The sequence below is a fragment of the Pararge aegeria genome, chromosome 7 (genome assembly GCF_905163445.1).
Source record: "Pararge aegeria chromosome 7, ilParAegt1.1, whole genome shotgun sequence".
Taxonomy (NCBI): Eukaryota; Metazoa; Arthropoda; class Insecta; order Lepidoptera; family Nymphalidae; genus Pararge; species Pararge aegeria.
In genome coordinates this window covers 3,263,884-3,284,957 of record NC_053186.1, presented here as the reverse complement: position 1 = coordinate 3,284,957, position 21,074 = coordinate 3,263,884, and the positions used below count along the sequence as shown (strand labels likewise).

The 21,074-nt window shown below is 34.9% G+C and overlaps 1 protein-coding gene across 1 annotated transcript in view; it reads right to left on the bottom strand.

Moving 5' to 3' along the window:
- Window positions 1–7,229: 7,229 nt before the first annotated feature.
- Window positions 7,230–21,074, bottom strand: part of LOC120625146 (V-type proton ATPase subunit D 1-like) — a 52,902-nt gene continuing 39,057 nt past the window's right edge. Inside the window, exon 6 of the mRNA XM_039892108.1 lies at window positions 7,230–7,570. Coding sequence (XP_039748042.1) covers window positions 7,297–7,570 — 274 coding nt within the window. The 3' untranslated portion in view covers window positions 7,230–7,296. The remainder of the gene's footprint in view (window positions 7,571–21,074) is intronic.

Below are 21,074 nucleotides of genomic sequence, written 5' to 3'. Positions count from 1 at the left end.
CTGAAGATGTCATAACGACTTAGTTTTCACGGCGTACGCCGCGAAAATCATTGATGATACATAAAAATACATGTTTAAAGTAATCATGATTATCTTGACGATATGACCTCGCGGATTATATATCGATATCGATATATATATCGCCGTAAAATCTAACTATTATGGTTAAGTCACAATAACTTCTTGTTAATAACATTTTTATATCTTTTTCTTTCAAAAAACGGGTATAATTCAAAATTCAAAATTCAAAATTCATTTATTTCAAGTAGGCCTAATATAAGCACTTTTGAAACGTCAAGTCTGTCTGTTTGTAGTGATTCTACCACCGGTTCGGAAGGCAAATTCTACCGAGAAGAAGCCGGCAAGAAACTCAGCAGTTGCTCTTTTCCAACATCAACAATTTACATTTTGCATTTTAACATTCATTTTTCTATCTTGTGAGAGCTGAAAACGGAGCCGGATGCTTCCAAGCAACCTTGTCATTAAAAAATTCATCAATTGTATAGTAACCTCGCTGTAATAAATGTGTTTTAAAAAAATCTTTAAACTTGTGCATTGGCAGGTCCAAAATCACCTTAGGAATCATATTATAAAAGCGTATACTCAATCCCACAAATGATCCCTGTACCTTACGCAGACGATATGCAGATGACACTAATTTATGACCATTTCTTGTAAGTCGACTGTTTATGTCCACTTTTTGTTTATAAAGACTAATATGTTGTCTTACAAATACTATATTGTTATAAATATATTGTGAAGCTACAGTAAGTATGCCTATTTCTTTAAACTTCTCACGTAATCGTAAGATATTGACATTCCTATCATGATATTAATCCTTATCCAAATAAATAGTTTTATAAATATTAACACTGATTATATACCTGCAAATTCCTTTTTAAATTATTCAAATTAAACCTATCGCTTAGGATTCGGTGCAAACGAAGTTGCGCGGGTCAGCTAGTAGGAGTTTAATCTTTGACAACAGTACCTTAATAATCTTCAAACTTATAATTTTAATTAATTATGGTCGAATTCTGAACACTAGGCGACCACTAGTTATTTTAATTTTAACGAGAAAGTCAAATAGGCTGTGGAAGAAATGAATAAATATACGACGATACACACATCGCCATCTAGGCCCATAGTAAGCGTAGCTTGTGTTATGGGTACTAAGATGACTGATGAATGAGATTTCTTGTTTGTTTGTACCCAATAGGCTCCGAAAGTATTGGACCAATTATAACAATTTATTCGCCAAAATAAAGCTAAACTATCAAGAAGTAATAGTTAAGCTAAAATTTATTATCAAAAAAATTGGAGATCCTTAAGAAAATTGCAATAATGTTTTTTTTTTATTCCTGTACAAGTTAGCCCTTTACTAGAATCTCACCTGGTGGTAAGATATGATGTAGTCTAAGATGGTAGCAGGCTTACTTGTTAGGGAGTATGGTAGTCATAGCCCTAATCGTTTTCTACGCGACATCGCACCGGAACACTAAATCGTCTAGCGGTACGTCTTTGTCGGTAAGGTGGTAAATAGCCACGGCCAAAGCCTCCCACAAGTCAAGACCAGGCAAAATTCAGTAAATTCAGAAAACAGCGTCGCAGCTACCGTGTGTAATTCTTCTTTTGTCGGTGAAAACGACAATCACCCATATTCTTCATTTGGAACTTGGCTTTAAATTTTTACATAAGTTCTGTTTTGACGGGTTCATATTTACCCCTACACCCACTGCGATAGGGTGGGAATTAAATTTAAAAACATATCGATAATTAAATACCCTGGTAATACTATGTAATTGAGTATTATGTAAGTTTATAATAGCATAAATATATATCATATACATATATCTATTATAGTATATATAAATTAATGCACCATCCACTTTCCACTTTTTATCGGCTTCATACGCTCAGGTTGCCTTTAAAAGATTACTTTTAGTGATAAGGCCGCCTTTGCACCCTAGCACTAAGTAGGTACAATTACTGTTTTCCTTGTATTTTTCCTATTGTGTTGTGTTGCAATAAAGTTTTTCTATTATATTCTATTCTACCCTGGATAAAGTCAAGTAAAAAGTGCCCTAACCAAAAAACCAACGATCAACATCCCACACTTTCAAGCCCCTTTGCTGCGTGAAAGAAGTACATACAAACCCACTCTCGCACTTATAATATCTATTATTACTGGTAGATATGATTGTTTAAAGTGTCAACGGGCACAGACGTGCTTTAAGTCGCACGTTGTTGATAAAATTATTATGTTTTGACGCCAATTTGTAGGGAGACCATGTTAATAGGACATAATTGAAGTCCTTTCATCGCGTCAACCAATCGTTCACTGTTGGACTAGCTTTTGTAATTATTTAAATACTAGCTGCTGCCCGCGACTTCGTCTGCGTTTGATTTTGTTTTTTGATGTGGCATTAAATTTAGTTGTAGATCTAAAAAAAATTAAAGTATGTAGTATCGCTAAGCCTTAAATGAGGGGTTGCTGCTGTCCGCTGAGGAGTTCTGTCCTCTATCTCCAACCTCAGTTTGAGCAAAATTAAACACATATTATAACCTCTATAGTACAACAATAATTATTTAAATCGGTTATAATTTGTCGGTGTTATGGTGTAAAATCGTCAAACAAAGGAACCGAGCTTAATGTCAGGATAAAAAGTATTCTATATTACTTCTAATACTTCCAAGAATATGTGTACAAAGTTTCATGAGGATCGGTTAAGTAGTTTTTGTGTGAAAGCGTAACAAACAAACTTACATTGACATTTATAATATTAGTAGGTATTATAGTATAGACGGTTAGATATAATTCCAATTAGAAAACAAATTGTAATAATTAAAAACTCCAGGTTTCCCAACCTGGGCGCTGCAGAAAGAACAGAGGTGAGCCGCGTGGCGTTTTTTCTGTACTTCAAAAAAACAAAAAAACTATTATTTTGATAGGTTCTGAGCAGCGGCTTGCTTGACATGGGCACAGAAAAATTTTTTGGAGATCACCAAACTCAGCCATCCCATTTTTAAGAATCTTTATAGTTTTATTAATTCTTTGTTAAAATTTATTATTTATTTTTTATTAGTTTCATAAGCTCTAAATGAGGGGTTTGCTGCAGTCTGCTGAGGAGTTCTGTCCTCTATCTCCAACAACATTCATCAGATCTACACAAAGATTGGTCAAAATTAAACACATATTACAACCTCTATTGTAATAATTATTTAAATCTGTAACAAAAATCATTATTTAAATCAGTTGTAAGTTGTCGGAGTTATTGTGTAAAATCTTAAAACACCTTTATCCCCTCTTCCAAAGGAACCGAGCTCAATTTCGGGATAAAAAGTAACCTATATTACTTCTAACACTTCCAAGAATATGTGTACAAAGTTTCATGAGGATTGGTTAAGTAGTTTGCGTGAAACTTACAAACTTACATTGACATTTATAATATTACTGATTGATTGATGATTGATTGATTGATTGATTGATAGATTGATTGATTGATGATGATGATTGACATTTATAATATTAGTAAGTAAATAAGTATGGAAGTATGGATGGATATGGATAAGCATGTTTTTTATAGTAATAATGAGACAGACCAAAAGATTGTCCACCTAATGGTAAACAGTAGCCTATAATCAGAGCAACATTTCGGAAAGTATGCGAGGTACATGTCTTTCAATCTGAGGCGTTAAGACTCATGTGCCTGTGATTACATCAGCAATGCAAACCTATCAGATGAAACAATGCACTGCTGTTTCGCGTCGACATTGCTGCTTTGCGTCAGAAATAAGCATGGTGTTAGTACTTCCCGGGACGAGCTCTGTCCCGATAACATTACTACTCTTAAAGTTCAAAAAAATCTAAATTCAACTATATCAAGTAGGCCTAGTTTATAAGCCCTTTTGAAAAGTCAATTCAGTCTGTTTGCAGTTACTCTACCACCGGTTTGTAGGGCTACACCAAAAAGTGCCTCTCATTTTCAACATCATTTTACAGTTTATAGACTATAGTTGTTATTCAGGCAGGTAGAGAAATTTACAAGGAATAACCAAGGATGCTTTTTATTCTGGAGGATAAGTTCTTATACTAAATAACTAAAGGTAAAATTTGCTATTTATACAAGTTTAAAAGACTTTCATTTCGAACGTTATCCTAGAGTTCTCGCGAATGCTGGTAACCCTACACAAGCCGTGATCACAAGCAAAGTCCTATACAATATTATTTTACGACGTCCAACTTGTGTTCAAAGTTAACGTACCGTAACAATGTATTGTTATACGTTAACACTGGACGCCATTGTGATAGATCAATGGTAATAAGCTACTACACGTGGCACTGACACATTTTACCGACTTCAAAGGAGGACATGACGCTCGCCCTTTTTTTTCGTGTGGAAATCTTCATGTATACCACCGCACCCAGTGGCGTGCATAGAGGGTATGCACAGAGTATGCAGATGATATAAAATTAAGAAAATCTCCAGTACGAGTTATAAATACTTAGGGCTATATTTAGGCTTTTTATAACTCTTACAAAGCCTATCCTTAAGTTTTTTATAACTCGTACTGGAGATTTTCTTCATTTTATATCATCTGCATACCCTGTGCATACCCTCTATGCACGCCACTGACCGCACCCCGGGCAGGTACGACAGTTATGTAGGACTCATACCAGCTGAAACCCCACGGTGTTCCAACAAGTCGCCTGGTAGCAGGGCCATGGGAACGCTTTCCGCAGTCCCTCCTTTAAGACTCCTACAAATTGCTGAAGGCGCACGGGGATGACGACCTCCTTAGTGCAGTCGTGATGGTTGGCAAACTATGGTTTAAATTTGGAGACCCTGGGTTCTATTACCGGGGGCTATTTGGGAATTTATTGTTACCGGCCCAAAAATCATATTGATATTATTATTATTATTAAACTCTTTATTTGTATACCACAACATTAACATATTTAAAATATAACAAAAACAGAAACATATCGAAAGAAGTAGTAATACAAAAGGCGGCGTTATCGCTTAATAGCGATCTCTGCCAGGCATAAATACTTATAATATACAGATAAACACCCACTGAAAAACATTCATGTTCATCACACAAACGTTTTCAAGCTGTGGGAATCGAACCCACGGCCTCGGACTCAGAAAGCAGGGTTGCTGCCCACTGCGCCAATTGGCCGTCATTTATTATTATAAAAATAAAAAATTGTAATGAAAAGTGCTTAGGCCCTAATAGTCCACCACTCCACATGCCTTTAAGAACATTGCGGAGAACTTTCAGGCATGCGGGTTCCTTCTAGATGATTTCCTTTACAGTTAAAACAATCAATCAATCAAAAATACTTTATTGCACACAAGAAAAAAAATAAAAGAGAACAAAGGTACAAGTCATTTAAATTTGTGTAACAAAGGCGGCCTTATCACTTATAGTGATTTCTTCCAGGCAACCATTATGAGGAATTGGCTCACATATGAATCGTTATAGCGGTGCGCAAAGCTCTAACAATAAGTAATAAACAAGTGATATTAAATTCAGACGCACGTAGAAGCTAGAGGCACGGGAACAAAACTCGGTCCCCCCTAAAATGGGGGCCGTTATCCTATCCGTAGGCCGTCGGTTTATCGGCTACCACCGCACCGCATCGCAAGTCTAATATTAGAAAGTACAATAAACGACCTTACGCTCCATCGTGGTTTTTGGCCAAGGAAAAAAGAATTAAAATACAGTTTAATATTCAAATATTCACCCGTACTTAAGTTATAAGCATATTTGTTTCTCCCATACCATTTACCAACTAACAAGTGATTGATCGCCCTTAGGTATTCCGTGGCCACTCCGAGTTTTCTTTTATCCGGATATTCTCGATACCCGGACAAAGGTTGATTATGATTGATGCCAGTTGACAGCCCTGCAACATTCCTAATGGCTGCTTTGTAGTGATGGGACACTTAGATATATCGATATACTCACCATCAATCTGAGGCGTAGGTGTTAAGCCTCAAGTGCCTGAAATTACCGATGTAATTTCAGCCATAACCTACCTAGCATAAAGATAAGTTTAAATGTTTTGATATTAATACGTTGTGTGAAGCGTTGTTAAAATTATTTACTGATAACCCAATCAGTAAATAATTTTAACATTTTAACTGTGCAGTTTTAGTGTGTAACGTCACGTACGTAAAACGATTGCCAGAAAATTTGTTTTATAATACAGTATGGTAATATAACAGAGTTTTTTATTTGCTAAAACGGCATTTTATTTTTACAAATTATTAAATTAAAGTTATATTGCGAAACACTGCTCTCTTTGAGCGTCGAGTATCTATGGGGGCGTACATTGAATTGTTTCCATTATGGGCTCTTAATCCGAACAGGTACTTCAACAGAAATAAAATATGCTTAGTTTTTATTTATGTATAAGAAGTTGGAAAAATTTCTTTAGTAGTGTATTTGCAAAAGCCTGGGAAAATATAGGTGACATTTGTACCTCATATGAAATCTGAATTAAATTTTTGTTTTTTATATCAGCAACGTGAATGATAAAGAGTTTTCATGCGCTAGTTCGAATGCAAAAAATATACCAACAAAATACATTTCATTTTATCGATAGTTGATTTCTCACACATCTCTAGATTGTTTTCCTTACCAGCAAAAAAGAAAATGAGCAATTTCTTAATAGCACAATGACATTTCAATATTATTGTTATAGCACTGCTTTTAAATATTTTCATGCAATTAATAACATTTCCAAAGATTTTCCTTCCAATATTTTGAGTAGAGAATCCAAACTTAATTAAAAATGAATAAATTAAAGTACATAATATTATGTCGGTGGCTAGTTACGAAATATCTTCCTCTTATTCAATTTATAGTATGAGTAGCGGGTTCCTCGGAACTACATCTACGAAGTATATTGTTTAGCATACAAACTATCATTCGGTTTTCTATACAATACACCCCGATCCACCGTGTCACGTCACCCACCACTATTATCGTCAATAAAGGATGAAAAAGGGCGACGGACAGAAATTTGTGTCTTGAAAACTGTGTCTTGTCATTTATGAATAAATAAATAAAAAAAACAAAAGTCTCAAGTCTCTTAGTTTCACAGAAAAATCACAAGTGTTATTCAAAATTAAAAAACTGATAGTTCATTGAGTACAATTTTATTAGATAAATGGTTTCGTATTATTATTACGAAGCTTTTAGTTTTTGTTCTGTATTGTAAAATTCGGTTTTATTAAAACAATCCTCCCTATACTAAATTTTAAGCTCACGTTTGGTATATATTTATTGTTGGCTATTTCTAATGTTCGGTTCAGGCTTTTTCCGCGGCGCAGGTTCATTTTCACTCTTTAGTATCACTAATTCTGCAGATATGGCTTTGGGAACTGTTTCAGCTCTCCTCTGCATTTCGTCCAATTTCTTCTCAGAGTCCTTCTTCTGTTTCACCCTTTTCAGACGGAACACCTCTTCCCTCTCCTTCTCTTCTAGTTCAGAGAGGATGTAGTGTGAGGTGACGTTCAGCCTTGGGATGACGATTTTTGCAAGCACGTTCACTTTTCTGCAAACAAAGAAATGCTACGATCATTTACATGGTGTTTGAATGGAAGATTATCATCATCATTTCAACCGATAGACGCCCACTGCTGGACTCAGGTCTTTTGTAACGTTTTCCACACTCCACGATTCTGTGCTGCTTATATAACCGAAGAGCCGGTCACTTTCGGCCTAGCATTTGCAATTCTAGGCCATCTCCATACTCCATCGAAGCATTTGATTCCAGATTTGCCAGTTTTTCTTTTTTATTTAAGCCTTTTCAATTTATTATATTTTATTATAGACAAGGTACTTGGAAGCACACCTTTACGCTTTCATCTCTCGCAAGACAGAACGATTGTAAAATTGAAAATTGTTGGAAAACAATAATTGATGTTGGAAAAGAACAACTGACGAGGTTCTTGTCGGCTTCCCCGATAGAATCTACCTTCCGAACGGTAGAGTAATTACAGACTTGATGTTTTAGAATTGCTTACATTATTTATACTAGCGGACCCGCGCGACTTTTTACGCGAATGAGCCGACTTAAAAACATATTCGTATGCTGTCGCGGACTGTTTTATAGAACTTTGAAGAAACACCAATTCCGACAATTCCGATATACTTACTACATACTTCCGTCGTTTGACGTAACGTTTACCGTTCAAAATCGCACGCATCAGAATCTCTCAAAAAGGATATTTTTTGCCCGAGATTCCAATATAAATGAATCCTAGCTAGATCCGAAACCCGCTGTATACTAAATTTCATGAAAATCGTTGGAGCCGATTCCAAGATTCCAATTATAAATATATAATATATAATATATATATATATATATATATATATATATATATATATATATATATATATATATATTATATATTAGATAAATATATATATATATATATACATATATATATATTTATCATATATATTATTTTATAATATATATTTATATATTTATCGATAAAACACGAATAGAATGACGTTTTCTTAAAATGAATTCTAAATTTATTTCAAATAAATGTATTTGGAATTTGAATTTTAATTCATGTGATTTTTTGCTTTGCTGTAGTGTAGTAGGTAAAAATAAGACAAGTGCATAATACCTACTAACTAGATGCCAAATAAATAAATAAGGAATCGGAGAATTTTAAAATCGCAGACATCTAAATACGGTTACTAGTTAGAGAATATTTTGTAAGGATTTTTATTCTAGGGCTACCACAACATTATGTAAACCGACAGAAACTTAACTGGGATCGAATGTATTCAGTCATAGTTCATCATATTAATCCATTAGCGGGCCGCTACATCGCACGGGTCTCCTCCCCCAATAAGAAGGGTTTATGCCGTAGCCCACCACGCTGGCCCAGTGCAGTTTGGTGGACTCCACATGCCTTTGATAACATTATGGAGAACTCTCAGGCATGCACTCACGATGTTTTCCTTTACTGTTTATACAAGTGATATTTTAATTGCTTAACACGCACATAACTGAGAATGCGTGCTGGATTTTGAACTCGGCAGTCCCAATGTAGCTTATCACCACTTCCTTTTATATAAATTGCTGGCGTTTAAAATATTTGTAATACATATTTTTGTTGTTGTTTTTATATACGCTCTTCCAATATGATTCCTAAGTTAATTCTTGACCTACCAATACATACATTTAACAGTGTCAAAACACATCTAATAGAGCGAGGTTACTATACATTTCATGAATTCCTTAATGACAAGGTAGATTGGAAGCAGCCAGCTTCGCCGTCATCTCCCGCAAGATAGAATAATGATTGTTAATGTTGATATTGGAAAAGAGCAACTACTGAGTTTCTTGCCGGATCTTCTCGGTAGATACTTTGGGGCGATGTGTGTATTGTAGTAGTATTTATAGAATCTGCTTTCCGAACCGGTGGTAGAGTCACTACAAAAATATATACTTGACGTTTCTAAAGTGCTTATAAATTAGGCCTACTTGAAATAAATGAATTTTGAATTTTATAATCAAACAATATGTTACATAGCCTGCCTCGTTGATTACCAATGGCATTATGACAAAGATAAATTACAATTATGTAAATTAATACATAGTATATACATACTTACAGTGCAATATACTAGGTAACATAAAATTCAAAATTCATTTAAAGGATATTACATACAATTATACAATAAACTTCCCATTGACATCTACGAGATGTCTCTTAAAAAGTAAAAAAATTGTATTAAACTTATAGAAAAGTCCTTTTATAGTATAAAGGACTACGTAATTAAAAACCTTGGGTGTGAATTATTGCTCTAACCAGGTTGCTTATCTAATAATTTTAAATGAAAATGTGAGATGGTAATAACAAAAAAAACACCCGGCTAAGTTTGTTGTGGGCTTCTTCTTAGACCAGGGCGCGTTTGGAACCCTCGTAGCTTTAGTTTTAAGTTTACGAATATGTTTATCTCAGTACCGTGTACTTCTCATGTTATGTACGCATCAAAAGTGCCAGCTGTGGGCCTACTTGAATAAAGATATTTTTGACTTTGACTTCGACCAAAAATAAATAAGTTATTTTAAAACACCCAACGTTATGTTATGACTAGTTTCGACGCCCAAGTTTTACATGGATGGCTTGAATTATATATTATATATTATTATATATATATATATATATTATATATTTATTATATATTATTATTAATTAACCTTCAGTTAGTTACCTTTAGTTACCTTTAGTTTAAATTTATATTTAACCTTCAGTTTCATACCTACACTGAATTTGAGGGTGAAATATGCATTAAAGACGTTCTGCTTATGGACAGTATATGTGGTAGTAGTTTCAAACAGGCTATCTGTTTCTTATACTTGTTACTTTGTAAAAATGATAGTCTTTAATGAAAATTTCACCCCTAAATTCAGTGTAGGTATATAACTTAAGGGCTTAAATATTTATATTAAAACTTCAAGCCATCCATGTAAAATAAAAGCGTTGAAACTAGTCGCGACATAATACTACAGTGGGACCCGTGCAGGGCATATTCTTAAGGTTAAATATTTAATTTTACTAATGACTTATAAGGTGGCAGCCCTAATCCAAACACCGATGGTTAAATAACAGGGCTGTCACTCCTGTAGTCAATTAGCGGCGACAAGTCAAGCTATTTTAGTTTCGCTTTAATATTTAAAACTCGCATTTCCAAACTTCGCGGTCTGGGGATCGAATCGTATCATGCTGTATGTTATAGTATACCTACTTGTATCTTCACTTGTATATGTACTGAGTCTTTGTTTTTCTACTAATTGTTTACATGTAAAAATAAGAATCGCATTAATCATTCGCAATCGCATTAAATTGGTAAGTTGGCAGGATAAAATATCCTCATTTCTTAAATACCAGACGATCCATGTACCAGTTGAACTACAACTGGTACATGGATCGTCGAATTATGGGCAAATTCAAAAATATTATCGTGGTATGTACCCGTTTTTAAGAAATCTTGATTAACCACGAAAATCTTTGTATAAAATCTTTAATAAAATATCCTGTATCCAAGAAGTAAGAAAAAACTTACAGTGCAATATACTAGGTTACATAAAATTCATAATTCGTTTAAAGGAAATTGCATACAATTCTTCAATATACTACCAATTGACATCTCGGAGATGTCTCTTAAAAAGTTCAAAGTTTGTATTAAACGTAAGCTTATAGAAAAGTCCTATTATAGTATAAAGGACTACGTAAACGATCAAAAAGCTTGGGTGTAAATTATTGCTCTAACCAGGTTGCTCTTCTAATAATTTAAAATGACATTGTGAGATGGTGATAACAAAAAAAAAAAACACCCGGCTAAGTTTGTTGTGGGCTTCTTCTTAGACAAGGCGCGTTTGGAACCCTCGTAGTTTTAGTTTTAAGTTTACTTTGACTTTGATTTAAGATGTCACATTTGATAAAAAAAACTTATCTGACTTGCGATTTAGATTTATTTTTATTCCACTTTCCATTTATTGCAATCTCACATGGTGGTATGTTGTGATGCAGTCTAAGACGGTAGCGGGTTAACCTGTTAGGGAGTATGGTATCTTTCTGATGGAATACTTAGTGTAATACCGGAAAGTACTGTGGAGGATGGAGGAGGTTTTTAGTCCGCAGGTCACCCCATAATTATAGGTGAAGTCGGGCATGCCAGTTAGTGGTATCCATGAGGATTTTCCTCCTCCATATATATAAAAAAAAAAAAAAAAAAAAAAAGGGAGTATGGTAGTCTTTTATTTATGCCCTAGGAACCGAGCATATCTCCGCGATATAAAGTATTTTTTTACAAGTATATCAGCTACAATCTATCAGAAACGACTTCTTCGGAATATAATTTGTTTAAATTTTAGACTTCTTTTATTTTCTACACGCTTTTTATTAGTTTTACCAGTATGTTTATTTCTATGTTTGTAACCGACTCCTTTGGACTTGATTTTGACCCACGAATAGTCTGATTTCGTTCAAACTTTGTAGATATATCGAGGACCGATGACAGTAGACTAATAAGATAAGATTCTTCAATTTCTCAATTTACAAAATAATATTTTTGTCCATTTATATAATTCTCATCTTGCAATTTGACAGGCATGAATGATGTTGCGGTGTATGAAATTTATTGTTCATTTTCACTTACATCAAAACTTAAAGGCTATTACATGAAAAGAGGTTTGCTAACATTGCAAGTCAGAACGTGCTTGACAAAAAAAAAAGAAAAAATAAATAAATATGGGCACTACAGCTATCCGTAAAAACTATACAAAAATATGAGAGTAGTATGGTACCATTGTAAAAAAAACTCACCATCGCAAGGCATATCTACGTCATGAAGTGGATATTACATGGACGTAGAGTTACTCCAACCATTATCTTTTGCCTATTTCTCTAACATTAACAAATTTGATGGTGAACGGGCTACCGATTAGGTCTGCTCTAATAAAAATAATAGTTTAAAAAAACACACTTTTATAAACCAACTTAAGTAAAAGGTAGAAATTAGTTTGGTTTTTTTTTATACCAAACGTGTTTTTTAGTTTTTAAACTATTAATTTTTTATAGTATTGCCCGGCAATATTGGGGATATTTAATTCGGCCGCTTATAAATCCTAAGTTATATTAGGAAAAATCCACTCTCATATTATTTTCACTCGCCTGAAATAATCACTTTACTGGTTTCTGTGGCTGCAGCAATGTTTTTTTTTTTTTTTTTTTTTTTTTCGGATTGTGTGTAGCTGATTAACCCTAATGATTTTAACAGCGTAACGCGGGCTTGTTGGCGAGCCTCGGAATGGGGCTCTGCCAGGATGCAGCAATGTGAATCGATCATTATGCATTGAACCGTGGTTTATACGGCATGGCTTTACAGCGTTAAGGATAATCAATTTTATGTTTGTAGGTCATTATGTAAATCAAATATGGCGGAACGATAAGTATTTATTGCGTACAGTAAATAAAGACGGAGGCGTGGTGACTCGGCCTGGGCGGGTAACGACTTAATAAAATACAGATAACGGAAAAAAACAACTAAAATACTGCCTGAGCTAAGAAATCTGGCTTATACCTTCAACCAACTTATGTAGCTCTGGTACTTTTAAGGATACCCTTATTTCTTATTCAATCTCTCCATCGCCCAGCATCTCAGCAGCAGTTTAGCTAATTAAATCAGCTAATTTATTGACAGAAAACCCCAATTCCTAAATTTTGGCCTATCACGGGTTTAAGGACCCAACCTCGTGGTCCGGAATTAAATATCATGTCTTAATAGACCATGGTGTCAGTTATTACGTCTTCTTCATTTAAATCATACAATCCACCGCTAGAATCCTCCTATGTGAAACTCCGGATTGGCATTGCCAATAAAAGAGCTAACAGTTACTTTTAACCCTAAACCAAAAACCTTACAGTTACTGACATAGATCAACGAGTCGCGAAGCTGATGTGGCAATGGGCGGGGCACATAGCTCGAAGAACCGATGCACGTTGGGGTTTAAGGTGTTATAATAATAATATCTTTATAACCAGATTGTAAGTATAAAGGGTGTAGTAATTTGAATTGTGCAATTTACAATCAGCCACACAATGGCATGCAATGGTTTACATTAAATTCCACCTCAATAAACAATATTTTTGTCAAATTTATTACAACTTATTCCTAATATACATAATTATAATATTTTCAATTTTAATGTTCATTGTTGCCAAATTATACGTCATTATTAAATTTTAATTCAAAAAATACTTTCATGTCATAAAAATTGTACACATTAAGCCACAGTTGGAATGGCAACCCCGCGCCGGTAAACGCAGCGTTGTTTGTCCCCCAACCAGGTGGACAGACGACATCAAACGAGTAGCAGGGAGCCGCTAGATACAAGCGGCCCAAAATGGCGGAGTTTGGAACGCCCTAGAAAATACCTTTGTCCCAGCACTGGACGTCAATCGGTTGATTTGATGATGATGATGATGAAACAAAATGTATTAAACAGCTCGTAGCAATCAAACAGTAGTAGTGGAGCTATTTGTGTCAGAGCTCGTCCGGGGATGGACTACCGCCATGCAGCATTTTTGAAGTAATTGTTGCTTGCAAGCCTTTCGAGGAGTTGCTGTTCTCATAGGCGATGACGTCAAGAACATTATAAAAAAAGACAATAATTTTAATTAGTCAAAAAATTGCAAACCCTAGGCTATCTGTAATTTAAAAAAAAAACATACTAACAACGAGACCAAAGCGGCACTTATTAAAAGCCATACCACTCGCTTATACATTTTAATTACCTCATATTCTCCTTGCCGCTATTAACTAATATTTCCTTTGTCATAGGAATAATCCATGCAATTACGAACGTCAGTAATGACAGTCAAGTCGGATGCGGAAGGAATAATTTATCACTTGATCGTCCGTTCTTTTGATCGTCGATCAATACTTGGTGCTTTACCAGTGCAGTCAGTGCTCGTATTTTATACGGCACGACTAACGATTTATTTAAAAAATAAATGTCTCATCTCAAATTTACATAATATTTCTATAACGGTGTAACAAAAACCCAATTGGTATCGACCTTTGTGTTTTGTAGTTGACGGGAGATATCTCTAAGGAAGAAATTGGAAAATTTGGGATTCCTATCAAATAAAACCACCATGGTAGCCACCATCAGCACTAACTAGGAAGTTCCGAGATCAGCAGAAGACCAAGGAACGTCCCATGTGCAACGTCTACTACGCTCTTCTACTGCGGCTGCTTATCTCACAATAAGTTTCCATTGTCAAGGGGTCTCGCACCCTCGCCTATATCCGCCATCCGTCATTATCTGACGGCCGATTGGCGCAGTTTGCAGCGACTATATAGCAGCGGTACGATTCCCACAACTGGAAAATGTTTATGTGATGAGCATGAATGTTTTTCAGTGTCTGGGTGTTTATATATATATCCTAAGTATGTATGTGTATTATTTATAAAAATATTCATCAGTCATCTTAGTAGCCATAAGACAAGCTACGCTTATTTTGGGGCTAGGTGGCGATGTGTGTATTGTCGTAGTACATTTATTTATTACTTATTTATTATTTATTTATTTATTATTACCTAAATCGAGAGTTAAAAAACGAACCAAATTACTAATCTAATCGACCTAGCGACCGTTTGTACGATACAATTCAAACGTTATTTGTTTGACCATGCGTTAGTCTGTAAGCCCTTATTATATCTAGAAAAAGCAATACAATTGGCCATTTATAAAATAAGAGTCTATAATTAAAAATAAATATCCTCTGGTCCAAATATGTTTCGCAATTGATGCAGGTAAAAAATTCAAGGCGCCTCGCTGTTCAGTCATAGAATTTCAATAGAGGCAGTCAGTTGAACCACAATATTTAGAAGAGAAGCGGTTAGCCCGGGGGTTACGTCTTAAGACTCCCATTCGGGGGCACCGAATTCTATCCCCGGCACGCGAGTAGTACTTTCAAAAAAATCATAATAATAATAATATTGTTTATTTCTATCATCAAAATTGCGCATATGACAAACTGGCTATCCTAACTAGATTTACTAAGCAAATAAAAGTAGCTAGTAAAGTGTGTATGTGTGAGTGTGTGTGTGTGTGTGTGTGTGGCGTGTGTGTGAGTATTATAAGAAACCACTTGATTCAACGGTTGAGGACAATCTCGTAAGGAAACCTGCACGCCTGAGATTCCAGCATAATGTCTTAAAGATATCTTATCATAATGTCTTAAGGTCTACCAATCCACATTGGCCAGTGTGGTGAAATAAGGCCTCAACCCTTCTCATTTAAAGGAAAGACTCCTTAACTGGACCTGATAGTTTGTGGGTACCCAAACAATGAATACCACCACCACGTATAATGAAGAAGAGATGCCGTCTTAGATCTCATTATAAATATCTATATGGTCTAGACAGAATCGTGAAATTGTATAGGGCCCTTATTACGGGAGCCAGAAAGTGCATTTCCCTCGCCCAGACCGCTTTGACAGACCTGAACATGACCGTTACTTTAGCCAGGAGTCGTGTCGTACCGCTCCAAATCGTAAGGTTTAAATAGATTAAAATATAGTTTATGATTCTCTTTGCTTCGAAAATCTGGACGTTCCGATTATGAATATTATATTATTCGATGGAAACATCGATTTTGTATTTTGTAGAGTTGCATTATCTATATCTATATCTATATCTAAACTAATATATAAATCTATAGAGTTTTTAGGGTTGTTCCGTTAAAACTATTAAACTATACATACGACTGAATTGAAATTTTGCATCCATATATATAACTTTTTTATGAGTGTTAAATCTCCAAAGTGTATAGCGGGGGCGTTAATAATTAGAAGAAATCTTAAAAAACTAAATTTTGAATTTTAACTCTTTTAGACATGAAATTTGGACAGAATTTTTTATAGTAATAAATGATGGACCAAGCTGTGGTTACCTAATGGTTAGTGAAAAACCATAATTTGTTACATAAACAGAGGAACACTTTGAATGCCATGCAAGGAACACATCCTATGAAATGACACCCTTCGGACTAGAACGCAGCTTAGCAGCTTAAATAGGCATGAGGGTAGTAGGGACTTCCTTGGACAAGCTTGGCCACAAAATGCTTTAATAGGTACTACTACTAAAACTTTAAGTGCCGAAGAGTCTATGTAAGATTTGCAGTCAATGATTGCAGATATCTATAATTTCCAAATAATACTGGTTGCCTCTGGAAGTAGGAGGGACATCTTTAGTGCTAAAACACATATCTATATATATAAAAATGTTATGTTGGTTTGTGTACGCTTCAAAAACTCAGAAAGTTCTGCAATGATCGGGCTGAAATTTTAGCATGATATATAATACGCATCACGGATTGTTTCTATCTATTTTTCTCAACCATTCAATCACAATGTGCCACAGCGAAGCGTGGCAGGGTACAACTAGTTTTTTATTTATAATATTATTTAGTATCGCTGCACAACTGCCAAATTCACAGGAGTTTCCGCCGTGATTGTTTTCTAGTTACCACCCTAACGAAAGAGACGTTATGCCAAGCAATTTAGCGTTCTGGTACGATGCCGCATGGAAACCGATTAGGGGTATGGATTATACCCCTCACAGTTACCACCAAGTGGGATAACAGTCAAGGACTAACTTTTAGTATATTATTAACATTTACCGATAGAAGCAGAATGAAAGGTGTAAGATCTAAACAGAGTCCAAGTCCACCAATCCGCACTGGGCTATCGTGGTGGACTACGGCCTCAAACCCCTGTAGTGAGTCGGTAATGGGTTGATATGATGAAGATCTAAACTCTCTCTCAGAGAGATGATTCTAAGGATTCATTATTATAGATCCTTTACTGGCCCACTATAGGGCAGGGATCTCTTCTCAAAGTGAGAGGGATTTAGGCCATACACAACAAAGGTGACCAAGCAAGGATTGATAGACTTCACAAACTTTTGAAAACATTATGGACAACACTCAGGCATGCAGGTTTCCTCACAAGGCTTTTCTTAGCGGAAGCAAGTGTTATTATAATAATTAAATAGTTCAAACAAACTAAAAAAACACGCTTGGTATAAAAAACTAAACTAATTTCTTTCTTTTAGTTTATTCATAATAGCGATTTTTTATAGTTTTTCTTGATCTATTATTTTTATTAGAGCAAAATTAATCGGTAACCCATCCACCATTAAAGAGATAAAATATATTTTTTTTTTATTCAGTGTGCCCGTCTCTCGAAATGCAAATTCTAATTATTATTTAAAACAGGCCATTAAAAAGTAATAGCTAACGCCCTCTACCATTTAGTAGCTTAATGTTTTCTGTGGAATTTGTTAGGTACGCGAACGCCATAGGTTTTTTACATTTGGGTCTAGATAGCGCTGTAGTAATTAGTAAAAAATCTTATTTTTTATAGTGAAAATTTGAATAATCTTTTCAGATTATTGTATTGTCATCGGTCCTCGATATGTCTACAAAGTTTGAAAGAAATCTGACCGTTTAAAGTGGGTCAAAATCGCGCCCAAAGAAGTCGGTTACAAACAAGCATAAAAGTGAAGCTAATATAAAGCGTGTAAAAATCACAAACTCCAAAAAGGATATTATAGATGTTTTCAGGGATTGAACTCGGCCCGGCTTATCTCAAGAAGTAACCATTAGGTTATCACCGCTTTTTTTTTTATACAGCGGTATAATCTTCAAGTTGTTACACAACCTTGTTTCTTCATCACAGTCACATATGAAAGTGACTCCTTGGCCATAAATTGTACTATATCCTTATTACTCTATACCTCCAACATTGAAGCAAGTGATATTTAATTTTCTCAAAACTTAAAAAAAATTAAAGACGCGTTTGAACTCCGATCTCAGAAACTCAAGTCGGAGTCCTAAACATTAGGCCATCACCGCTATATCACGACATAGTGGATTATCACAACCATATTAAAGTTTCCTCAAAAATTAACACAAACAGTAGAGTTCTCAAGAAACAAAAATACCTTGAACACATTTTAATTATTAAATGAAGCGTTTCATCGATTGCGCCAAATTGGCCACAAAATGGCCGCTATGTAGGGTTGTCACCCATATCTCAATACCCACAGAACGGTACTCGAGTTCCTTGGTCCGCTTTGGCGGACATCAGCTGGCGGAGGCGTGGTTTGGTGCGAAAGCCTTCAATCGATGTTTGAGGTCTCTGCCATCAGACGGTGAGCAGGAACAGTGTGGAAATTAAAATTTTACTAATTGGAATACAACCACAACTAAGCTAAAAATCTCAAAAGGTAATTTTTATTAATTAAAAAAACAAAATAATACTTAAATTCCTTAATATACCACAAAATACCCCTGTATCAGGTACTGACCGTTCGTTGGAATTACAACATATATGGTCTTCGATTTGTAAACACTAAGTAGACATAACTCTCGACTCGAATTATTGCATTGCAATATGAGCTTTGTACATTAGGTTACATAACATAAGACTCTAATTCCAATGTTTTAGTTTCAGTCGAATATATGTTGGTTTAAGTGTGCACATCGCTCTATCAATTAAAAAAACCGTTAAATGTTCTTTCTTTAAAGTTAGCAACCCTAGCCACGTGCAATTTTCCCGCCATCTTGTCGATACGTAAGTACCGTGTGGTCAATTTGCTCATGAATATTAGAAAAGGATCAAATTACGGGTATTCTTGTCGGAAAATTATTTAGTTTTCTATTGACTGACTTTTCGCATAACATACTTTTCGTATTACGAGGAAAATTGAATTTTCCTGATGTACCTAGTGCAAGCCCAAAAAATTAATTAAAATTTTTATTTTGGTGAAAAAGCTGAAATCCGGACATGTGCTTAGATTTGTGAAAACACTAGGTACCAAATGACTGGAACAGTAAATAAAAGTTTGCATTGTGCAAAATCCTTAATTTTGTAAAAAAAATAAAGTAAGTCAAGTTATATCCTCAAAAATTGGTTAGAAATAGATAAATGGAGGATAGATTACTACTTTTATAGTATTTATATTACATTATTATATATCGTACTTTAATAGTCCTTTAATACTTAATTTAATACCAAGGGAATAAATACAAAGGTGCCACGTAAAATATTAAAAAATACTGGTATTTTCCTCGCTACTATATAAAAAAAAATACGAAGTACTTATAGGTATCTATATATATAAAAGAGAAAGTGTGTGGGTATGTTCCGTATAGGCTCCGAAACGGCTGGACCGATTTCAATGAAACTTTCAGGGAATCCCCGGATTGACCTGGCGAGTAATCCTGTAAAGTTTGGTGACGACCGGAGCACTCCTATTATTGAACTGTCAAATACAGCTTTTATTTACTATGATGATATTCTATTGTTATTTGTTGGGTGTACATGGGTGTAGATAATGATCTTCACCAGAAGAAGGGATAATGAATACGGAGAGAAATAAATGATTTAATATATTATGAGACTTAAATTAAAAATTTTATAATGTGAGTTTATTGTTTAAATAAAATAAAGCAAAATCTAGCCCGGCGAAGCGAGCTGGGTAGGCTAGTGATCTATAAATAGTAACTTTGTCGTTTTAGCATCGAATTAAAAATTTAGAAAATATTTTTTCTTGCCTTTTAGTTGTCAGTTAAAGTCAGTTGTCAAAGTCGGTTAATTTTTATCAAAACCTTTTTTTTTTTTACTATTACGGTATTTTGACTAACATTGGCTGGCTAGCTTTGCCTTTAGCTTGCTTCCTGGAAATGTCTTTATGCCGCGGGATATTATTAATTTGGCGTATTTTTCACTAGTAGGTAGGTATGTTTAATGTTTATAGACAAACGGTGGCAAAACAATCGTCATCATCAACCCAACCCGGCCCATAACAGGGCACTGGTCACCTCTTAGAATAAGAAGGGCTTAGGGGCTAAGGGGATAAACTTCACACGCCGTTAAGAGTATTATGGAGAATTCTTCAGGTTTCCTCACGATGTTTTCCTTCACCGTTTAAAGCAAGTGTTATTTATTTATTAGAAGTAAGAATAAACTTATTGCACTGTAAGTTACTAGGTTACATAAAATTCATAATTCGTTTAAAGGAAATTGCATACAATTCTACTTTAAACTACCGATTGACATCTTGGAGATGTCTCTTAAAAAGTTCAAAGTTTGTATTAAAAGTAAGCTTATAGAAAAGTCCTATTATAGTATAAAGGACTACGTAATCGATAAAAAGCTTGGGTGTTAATTATTGTTCTAACCAGGTTGCTCTTCTAATAATTTTAAATGACATTGTGAGATGGTGATAGCAAAAAAAAAAACACCCGGCTAAGTTTGTTGTGGGCTTCGTCTTAGACCAGGACGCGTTTGGAACCCTCGTAGCTTTAGTTTTAAGTTTACGAATGTGGTCACCGCCATCATCTCACTACCGTGTAATTCTTATGTACGCATCGAAAGTGCCACCTATGGGCCCACTTGAAAAAAGATATTTTTAACTTTGACTTGACTTTAAATTGCCTAAATTAAAACGCA